Source organism: Mustela erminea, chromosome 6 (genome assembly GCF_009829155.1).
Source record: "Mustela erminea isolate mMusErm1 chromosome 6, mMusErm1.Pri, whole genome shotgun sequence".
In the NCBI taxonomy this organism is placed as follows: domain Eukaryota; kingdom Metazoa; phylum Chordata; class Mammalia; order Carnivora; family Mustelidae; genus Mustela; species Mustela erminea.
Window position 1 is genome coordinate 86658286 of NC_045619.1, and position 9591 is coordinate 86667876.

At 49.3% G+C, this 9591-nt stretch overlaps 1 protein-coding gene and 1 long non-coding RNA gene across 11 annotated transcripts in view; one reads left to right on the forward strand and one right to left on the reverse strand.

Annotated features, from left to right (window-relative positions):
- The window catches only part of BIN2 (bridging integrator 2), a 31102-nt gene extending 23124 nt beyond the window's left edge, over positions 1 to 7978 (reverse strand). For 4 of the 9 annotated variants that reach the window (XM_032348220.1, XM_032348218.1, XM_032348221.1 and 1 more), the window contains exons 1-3: positions 7818 to 7977; positions 7564 to 7659; positions 1257 to 1337 (exon numbers count right to left, since the gene is read on the reverse strand). In XM_032348220.1, the coding sequence (XP_032204111.1) occupies positions 1257 to 1337; positions 7564 to 7659; positions 7818 to 7898 (258 nt within the window). In that variant the 5' untranslated portion in view covers positions 7899 to 7977. Of the gene's footprint in view, positions 1 to 1256; positions 1338 to 2352; positions 2744 to 7563; positions 7660 to 7817 lie in introns of those variants that run through there. The other 5 variants (XM_032348226.1, XM_032348225.1, XM_032348217.1 and 2 more) reach the window with 4 other exon arrangements.
- LOC116593776 lies at positions 4252 to 6848 on the forward strand. Of its 2 annotated transcripts, XR_004286954.1 has the most exons (4): positions 4252 to 4537; positions 5350 to 5441; positions 6241 to 6336; positions 6630 to 6848. It is a non-coding gene; the product is annotated as an uncharacterized LOC116593776 (long non-coding RNA). The 2 variants fall into 2 exon arrangements; XR_004286953.1 differs by having other exon boundaries at positions 4252 to 5441.
- Positions 7979 to 9591: the final 1613 nt, after the last annotated feature.

Genomic DNA, 9591 nt, shown 5'->3' on the forward strand with positions numbered 1-9591 from the left:
TAGAGGGCTGGGGCTTTGAGACAGGTGATATCAGCCTGACCTCCAGCAGAGGGGAGAGAATGGGAACTAGAGATTATATTCAATCATGTGGCCGGGGATTCACTAGGTAAGGAAATCACAATAAAAAAAGCTCTAGACTACTGACGTTTTGGTAAGCTTCCCCCGGTTCCTCTAGCAGCATGCTGGGAAGGTGACATGTCTTGAGGACACAGAAACTTCTTGTTCAGAGCTCTCCCGGGCCTCACCTTATGTGTCTCTTCACTTGTCTGGTCCTGATGTGTATCGTTTGTAATAACGCAATGATTGTAACTAGAGCGTTTTCCTGAGTTCTGTCAGTTGTCCTCATGGATTGTGGAAGCTGAGTGGCCAGTAGGAACCCCCAAATTTGTAGCGATGGTCAGGAGTGCAGGGGGGCATGGGAGCTCAGGCACATGTGACTGGTGTCTGAGGAGAAGCAGTCTAGCGGGCAACTCTGTCCTAACCTGTGAGCTGGGACCTAACCCAGAGTGACACGGCTGAAGGGCATGACAACTGCATAGTAATGTAAGTGAATGACCCCCTTCTATGATAAAGAGGGGACGGCAACCTCTGGGACTGAGGTGATGGTTAAATGAGATCACGTGCATAAAGCACCAAGCACAATGCCTGGCAGGTGGAGACGGGAAGTGAAATATCCCCTGGGAGGCCAAACCTGTCATCCACTTCTGAATGGAAATTTCTACATAAAATGACCCAGCGAAGACAGAAGGCCCAGGGAGAATAGGAGGTGTGCTGGGGAGAATGACAGGTGAAAGACGGAGGGATTCTTTAGAAATGAGGGCTCAGGTGAGGCAGAGGGAGTAGACAAAGAGGCAACAAGGAAAAGAGGGTGCTACCCTGATGAGAAGAGCCAGAGGGCAGGAAACAGGCACCCTGGGGAAGTGGTAAGCCAAAAACAGAGGGGGCAGGGGTTCACTGCAACTTTGTCTTAAGGACCTGGGGATCCCACTGTAGCCAGGGGGACCATTAAGAGAAAATAAGAGCACTTGTCTCTCTCCCAAAACGGGAAAGGGACGTTTCTCTGGTTGCCAGGGAAAGTGGTAAGCAGCAGGTCACCCTGTAGCCCTTAGCCCTGGGCAGGGGGATGAGGTGGGAGGATGGCTTAGTAGGGGCACCTGCTGATTTGCAGAACCTGCTGTTTCTTCTGCCATTCAGCCCTCCTGTCTCCTTGCCTCCTCCAAGCCGCCCTTCCCCACCCCCCACTTGCCCCAGATTACCTGCTGATGGTAGAAGTTGTTGGCACTTTGTTCAAACCGTTCATCTTTGGTTTCCACAGTTTTCCCCAACTTCTGCAGTACCTGGGAATATGAGTTGGAAAGGTCCATCAGGTTAGAGTCAAGTCTTTGTCATCCGTTGGCCTCATGGGACTCTGGCTTCTCAGAGTCTCAGATGCAGTTAAAGGGCTGTATTCCTATCAGTCCAATGGAATAAAAAATATAGCACATCACGAAAAAAAAATCACATTTTGTGGTTCTTCTCAAATTGGGGATCACCTGGGGATACATAGTAGTGTGCTGGGGGTATATATAAAGCCTGGAATAAATAGGGCATATAAGCCAGGAATGACTTGTTATTTAGAGTGGGGTTTTTTTTTGGGGGGGGGTGGTATTACATTAAAATAAGGATTAATAAGAAGAATGTAAAATGTGCGTTGATTAATTTTTTAAAAAACATTTTATTTATTTATTTGACAGAAAGATCACAAGTAGGCAGAGAGACAGGCAGAGAGAGAGACAGAGAGAGAGAGAGAGAGAAGCAGGCTCCCCAGTGAACAGAGAGAGCCCAATGCAGGGCTCGATCCCAAAACCCTGAGATCATGACCTGAGCCGAAGGCAGAGGCTTAACCCACTGAGCCACCCAGGCACCCAAGCACTGCTTAATTTTAAAGGTAAAACAGGAGCCTTGAAGACTTTTCGCTTGCAAGACCCTCTTCCAGCCACAGCCACAGATTCCTCTAGATAGATGAGGTGAGAGAGGCAGGTAGGAAGGTGACTCTTTTCTTGGGAGGACCCTTGTGGAAAACTGTGAGGAACACTGATAAAACGCACTTGAAACTCAGCTCGAAATGAAGGCTCTCCGTCTATCTACTCTCCCCTGTGAACCTGAGAGCTAGCTACCACTCTAGTCTCAGTGGTAAAGCAAAGGACAGGGAAATGAAAAAGATACAGCGCCTGTTCTCCCAGGAGACACTCACCTATAAACAAGAAAGTAAGCCCAGGCTCTACTACCTGGAGCCCCCAGTTTGGAAGGAGGCACCACTAACACCCCTCCACCCAGGTCCAAGGAAGAATCTCGGGGGTTGCCCTCAACTACCTCTCTCTCATTTCCTTCATCGAATCCGCACTGTGTCCATTTCTGAAAACCATCCCATGCCTTCAAGTCTGTCATCGCTTTGTTCTCCGGTCTCGCTGTTTCTTGTCTGCCGACAAGCCTCTCATGCAACTGCCTAACGCCTTCTCACGATTCTCCACTCGTCTGCTCCACGGATTTGTATGAAATGCCCATGCATATCTATCAGTTGTAGTTCAAAGTCCAGCATGCAGACAGGTCTCAATGACCTGACTCCTCAGGAAGCCTCACCTCGCACTAGTCCTCCTTCCTGTAGGTCCCCTCCCTAACACTTTTTTAGTTTCCCGAATAAGCCATACTGTTGCTTGTTGTAGATGATGTGCCCTCTTTCTGGAATGTTCGTCCCCTCCGTGTCTCTCAGGCAACTATTAAAAAAACAAAAACAAAAAAACAGGGGCACCCGGCTGGCTCAGTCAGAAGAGCAGGCAACTCTTGATCTCAGGGTTGGCTCAGAGCCCCAGGTTGGCTGTAGAGAGGACTCAAACAAACAAACAAAAAAAGATGTAAAAACCCTAACTCATATTCCACATCCTTTTATGACGCTTAACCACATCTACTTCACCCTGTTGAGTTAATCACTCCCTCCTAAGTACTTACAACCTCTCCACCTTGCATACACTTCTATTACTGTTTTATTATTTGTATTTATCTAGCTGTGTGTCCTTCTAAACTGTGGGCTCCTTGAGAATTGGGTACTTGCCTTATTCACCTAGATTTCTCAGTATCCAATAAATACTTGCCTTATTCACCTAGATTTCTCAGTATCCAATAAAGAGATACTTAACACTTCTACCAGGAAGGAGAGTGGGACTGATACAGGAGAGTATCAACAGGCTGGGCCTTGAATTAAGATTTTGCTAAACTACAGGGCGCCTGGGTACCTTAGCTGGTTAAGCGTCTGCCTTTGGCTCCCGTCATGATCCCAGGGTCCTGAAATTAAGCCCCGCCTTGGGTTCCCTGCTGAGCAGGGAGTCTCTTCCTCTCTCTCCCTCTGCCCCTCCTCTCGCTCATGCTCTCCTCTCTCAAATAAATAAATGAGGCCTTAAAAAAAACACAAAGATTTTGCTAGACTGGAATAGAGTATAAAGCGGGAGAATGGAAAGAGACAAAGTCAGAGAAGTACCCATTTTCACACGGCTTTTTGAGATGGCTCCATGTGGCTGGTTTAGAGTGTGTTATGGGGAGTGGTGGGTAAAGGAGCTAGAAAGGGAGACTGCCTTCTCACTGCGAAGGGCTCTGAATCACAGGCAAAAGTGCCCAGGTCCTGGGGGAGGCCCTATGTAGAGCCTCGGACCCATGTGTCTCTGTTCTTAATCCCGGGGTTGGCATCTCTCACTTCCGGAGCTCTCTCTGGGGTGGTTACGATCAAGGGCTCAAACAGAATATGCCTTGCTTTGGCCTTTCCACTTACTGCTGTAAGCCTTTGGGCAAATAAAGCTATGCGTTTCTTGAGCCTCCGGTTAGAGAACTCCCCTTCTCCCACTAAGATGACAGCATCTCCTGAAGTTGGGAGGATTAAGTGACATGCTTTCCCAGTGCTACCCTGCAGGGAGCACTCAATACAAACCCACTGTTGTTCGTCTGGTTGCACTCCCTTCCTGAGGAGCACCTGTCTATTTCCTTCTCAGTTCAGCCATGGGTCTATGTGTCTAACTTCACCGCACCGAACACCTGGCCCTGGGTATGCGGAGTCCACCGGCTTCCCCGACCCAACCCTCCCTCCCCCACCAACAAAACACCATCCTCTACCAGAAAGTTGCAAAACCACCTTATTTTAGTGGTAAGTGCCTCTCTCACTTCCTTCCTGCTACTCCTCCCTTCCTTTGCCCCGGGGGGCATGGTTCATTTTTTAGGTGGAAGGGGCAGAAAGGATGGTCAGCTCAGTCTTGAGTTAATGGGACACACCCGATTTCTCCAGCCCCCACAGGGTTCAAGGCAAAAGGCTTCGAAGGGCTGTGAGTATGTGTGCTGAACACTCCTGTCTTTAATTCCGAAACTGAAAAAAGGAGTGTGATATCACCCTGAAAGCATCACCCAGTGCCCTGGGCCCTAAGTCACTTGTTGCCCTTGGCAACAGACTGTGTATCAGGACACAAGACCTATGCTGCAGACATTCTTCCTTATCCAGAGTTCCCTGACAGAACAGAAGGTACGTGCTCAGCAAACATCTGAAAGAATAAGTAGATTTTACCTTTGGGTCACTTGCCGATGAAAGCCCACCCAATGCTGGTCCCTAAAGTTCTACATTAAGAATTTGCCCCCTGGCAGAACAGGAGACATTTAGAGAGAAAGAATAGGAACAGGAGACAAAGTGGATGTGAAAAATGTGAAAGCTTGGTGAAAAAGGTCGAGAATGTTCCAGGGTTCACTGGCCTATTTTAACGTTTATGTACATTGGGGTATGAAGACAAAGCTTAAAAAAAGAAATCATTGCAGATATGTTTGGTGGCTACGGTTCTTTACCAGGACCCTCCCCCTATAATCATTTATTATATTTTAGTTTACTCTCTCCACTGGGGAAATTTGAACAGGACCCGGGTAAGATATTATGGAATTTTGTTAAAATTTTTTCCTTAGGCGGGACAACCATACCGTAGTTAATGTGAGAAATCCTCACTTTCAGAATATATGCTAAAGTAAGCTCTTCCTGAAGATGCTCTTAATATACTTAACAGCGGTTTCTGCCACCACTCCCTGCGTTCCAGCTGAGCTGCATTTCTCACTATCTGGCCTCAAAGGATTTCCACACTCCAGGCCTTGCTCATGCTGGCATTCCTCAGCTCGAATGCTCCCCCACCAGTTGCCTGAGGAACTACTAATCAGCCATAATTCCCATCTCAAATTCCACCTCTACTATAAAACCTCCCTCGATTCTCCTCAGTCTTTCTCTCCTCTGAATTCCCACAGAGTGCAGACCTCTCAGATGACTCATTTCACTTTTTTTTTTTTTTTTTTAATTAGACTGGAAGCCTCTGGCAGGTGAGAGTACCTCTTACTCATCTCTAAATTCCTTCCTGGGTCCAGCCCAGGATCCTGGACAAAGGAATTTTTCTGTAAGTATTGTTGACAGAATCCTCTAGAAGACAAGTTGAATAAAAGTCAGTAGAGGAAAAGACCGACAAAGAGGTGGTAAACAATGCCGCTTCTCAGGGGAGAACTGAGAGATTTGCCACAGAGAAATCACAAACAGATGGTGAAAGCATTCATTTGAAATGTGAAGAAGGATCTTGCTGTAAAAACACAATTCGGTCTCATGTTGAGTCTGGGTGGAAACTGGAAAATAAAACAAAAAGAATGCTTCATCTCCACTGTGTGTGACACTCACTGGACCTTCAACCCCTGGCTCTCCAGAGGAGGCCTGAGAAAAAGGGGTTTCTCCTCCTTTGGCTCCTGAGAGAGCAGCGGAAGGGGGCAGACACAGATGTGAGCATGGTTTATCTGGAGCCTTGTAAGGACAGCGGTCTGGGGTTGGGATCCAAAGGTGGAACACCTGGCCTTCAGTGATAGTTCTGCCATTTGCCAATCGCTTTGAAGTCTCATTTCTTCATTTCTAAAATTGGGCTGTTAATAACATGCTCAAAGTGTTGCAAAGACGAAGTGAGACCATATCATGAGAGTGCTGGCCTCATAGAGAGAGAGATGGTGTCTTTCTTAATTTCCTGTGCCTCGTCAATCATAGGCGCTTAATATTTGACCCATTTGACTACGTGACACCTGAGTTACTACATTTACTTAGAATATTACAGCCAACTGCTTATAAAGAAAAATACAACAACTGTAAAGTGTACCAGGGAGTCCTTTCTTTTGATGGTAACTTTCTCTCTCTCTGTCTTGCCTTCAAAAACCTCTCAGGACTCAAGGACTCTGGCAGGCTGAGTTGAGCTCCTTCCCACATTCCAGGCCATTCCCACCCTATCCAAGTGCATCAGGACCTCCAGGGGGCCAGAGGTACTGCTCCAAGTTCAGGGTCTGCCTGCCTGTTTGTTTATGTCTGGGTTCAGGGCATCTTCCTGTTTTCTGCCTTAACCTGCAAGTTCCCTAAGGCAGACAAATGTGAGGGGGCTCTCTGTTTTCTCGGGGTTCAGACCAGGAAGAACAGGTTGTAGCTGGGTGGCTGGTTCTCCCTTTGGGAAATATTTGCCTCTGAGGTTCGAGGCACCCTCGCCCCTTCTCTCATTTTGGTATATCCTTACCACGTCTAATTTCCAAATCACTTAACATCGACTTTCTCATTTTTACAGATGCAGAACCTGAAGCCCCCAGCCGGGACATTATTTATCTAAGGCTTTCGAGTCCATGCTTTGAAAAGGAGAGAATCCCAAGCCAGGGGCACAGTGTTGATGACTGGCTGGATGAGGACAGAAGGTGAAAGAGGGAGGTAAAACCAATTGCTGTGTATTTTTAAAATAACTACTATCCATGAGTTTTTGGTCTTCTGGATTTTTTTTGTTTTTCCAAATGATAGCAAAGCTGGTCCCTCCTGTTCCTCCACACGGTTTCTAACTAGATCTGCCCACAGGCTCTGATCGCAATCAGATTTTAACTAGACAGCCTTTCAAGACGCTGAAACCACGATCAAGGTGAAGTTAGAGTAAGTCTAGCCACACAAAATCTTTCCTTTTCCTCCACTCTTTCACATGACCCTGGCTTCCTCAAAGACAAAAGGACGTTCATGGACCAGGAGCTGATAGGTTGAGAGCTGAGAGCTTCAGGTTACAAGGCAAGGGCAAACTCTGGACAGGCAGAAATAAGAATGTCATTAAAATGTGTAGAGAGGTGTTACAGGGGGACAGCTTACCTACATGCTAGTGCTGGAGTAGGGCCACCCAGAGCTAAACGGAGGACACAATCTAGAAAGAGATGCTCCTTCATCACCCCGGGCCGGGTACTTTCCAACACCAGAGAGATCGCACAGAAGGCAGATACGGGCTACCGCTTACATCAGCTTCAACAACGGGCAGAGGCCAGGCAGGGGTGGGTACAGAGAGAGAACCCTGCAGAACTACTCTAGTCCTTGTGGACTAGGTGGTCCTCGCTGGTAGCACAGCCGGTCACGGCTGCCTTATGAGTTTGCGGAGATTCTCCCTTTCGAACCTTCAATTTCATCATCTGTAAAATACCATCGTTGCTGGATGGCTATGACAAAAACTGCCAACGTTGGTTCCTTTCTCCCACCTGTCCTGGGTCGGCCCGAGCCTTGTTTAGGGTTCCTGAGTGGTCTCCTCGGCGTCCTCCGAGATCGGGTGATTTCCTCCGTTCTCTCAAATCGTTCTATTTTAAGGGAAACCCGGACCCGGTCCCACTCCTGTTTGCAGGAGAAGCCGGGGACCCATCGGTTCGGCCCAGGCCCCCCGGGGACCCTGTACGCCCCTCTCACGGCATCCGGCTGGCGGGACCGGCGGGTGGGTGGGGGGGGGGCGGGCACCTACCTTCTCCTGGGCCCTGCTGAACTTTTTCTGCACCTGCTTGGCGAACAAGCCGGCGGCGCCTCCCGCCTTGCCCTCCGCCATCCTGCCTGCTCCGGGAGGCCTGGCCCGGCGGCCTGTGGTTTTCTGGAGGCCCCCGAGGAGGAAGTGCGGTTCCCGGCATGCCTCGCATCCGGCCGTGGCCGTGGCGGCCCCGCCCCACGTTGCTCGAGACCCCCGCGGCCGCCCAGGCTCCTCCCGAGGTGGGCTCCCCGCGCAGCCGCGGTGGTCCCGAGGCCCCAGGCCCAGCACCGCTCAGCCCCGGGCTCCGAGGGGGACGTCTGGAGCGGGGGCCATACCTGTTCCGAGGAGGAGGCTGGAAATTTGGGACTGCCCTCAGGTGGTGCTCGCTCAAAACCAGCCTTGAAGCTGTGCCGCCCGGAGGGATGGGAGCACCAGCCCCAAAGAACAGTTTTCTAATGTGGGTCAAGACTCATTCGTGCCCGCAGCCAATTCGCCATAAACATCAGCGTAAACTGGAACGATGGGGTAGAAAGATTGCGATTTCCGCTTAGCAGGAGTATTGGGAAACGTTTCACTGCATGGCCATGTCTTCGGGGTTGCCGGGTGGAATGCTCGTCTTATTCCAGGTTACTGTTTTTAAGGATGGAAAGCCTCTGCTGTAAGCCTGAACTGGTAGGGACCAAGTGTGGGAAGGCGCAGGACTCCACATCGGGATTTGAAAGGGAGGAACAACTGAGCCAGCGCTCGAAATGGGGGTCCTTAGGAAAAGGGAGGATCTTACTGGAAAACGACAGAGGAGGAGAGAATGGAAACCCGCGCTGGGGAGGAGGGCACAGGTCTATAGCGGGATGGACTGGTGCGTGTACTCCATGGAGGCAGAGTGTGAAGACAGGCACAGGCTGGGAAAGTGGGGATGAGGCTGCCCAGATCACACCCGTTGCTCCCATCGAGGTCTTCTACTGGAAGCTGATGGCTTTGAGGGGATAGCTGGAGATTAGGACACTGGGTTGGGAGGTGTCATTTACTTACAGATTTTTACCGTGCTGTAACCTTCCTCCAAGAGGGGAAGAGGGTCAAGATGACTTCCTGAGGAGTGGAGAGGGAAGCTGGAGGCCCTTGTATGCTGTTTCCCAGGCCATTCCCTGAAACAGGCTTACTGCACTCAGGGTCAGCTGTGTGACAGACATGGCTCCGTGTTGAGCAACCAAGGATAAATTAAAAAGAGAGAGAGAGACAGATCTCTGACCTCAAGGTACTTTAAGTCTGGAGGTGGAGAGAGGTTGGTAATCAAATGGTTATAATATTATGTGCTTAAGGCATTTATAGAGATGGATACAAAATTGTTAGGTCCTAGGTCGTTGGGATTTATGCTGGATATGAGCTGTGGGGATAGTCTAGAAGGGGCAGAGTGCAGAAAATGGAAAGACTTGATGTTGGATGGGAAGAAGAGTTGAGAAGCCCAGGGGATGATGGTACTGTGGCAAACTGAGAGATGGTCATGATAGTAAGTCTGTAACTAGCAGAAGGGGGCCAACACTTGTGTCACTCTCGGCCGTCCACAGCGTCCTTAGCAATGCAGGCCAGCCACTGCCTCCTAAGAAACCCTCTTCTGTGCCAGTCTCTTAGGAACTGAAATCAGTGATCACCAAATCCTGTAGTTTTAAAGTAGGGACAATCTTTAGAAGTTAACTAGGTGAGGAAATTAAGTCCCAGAAAAAGCTGGTGACTTCCCAGGATTACCCAGTTGCTCAGCGTTGGAACCGGGATGGGAATA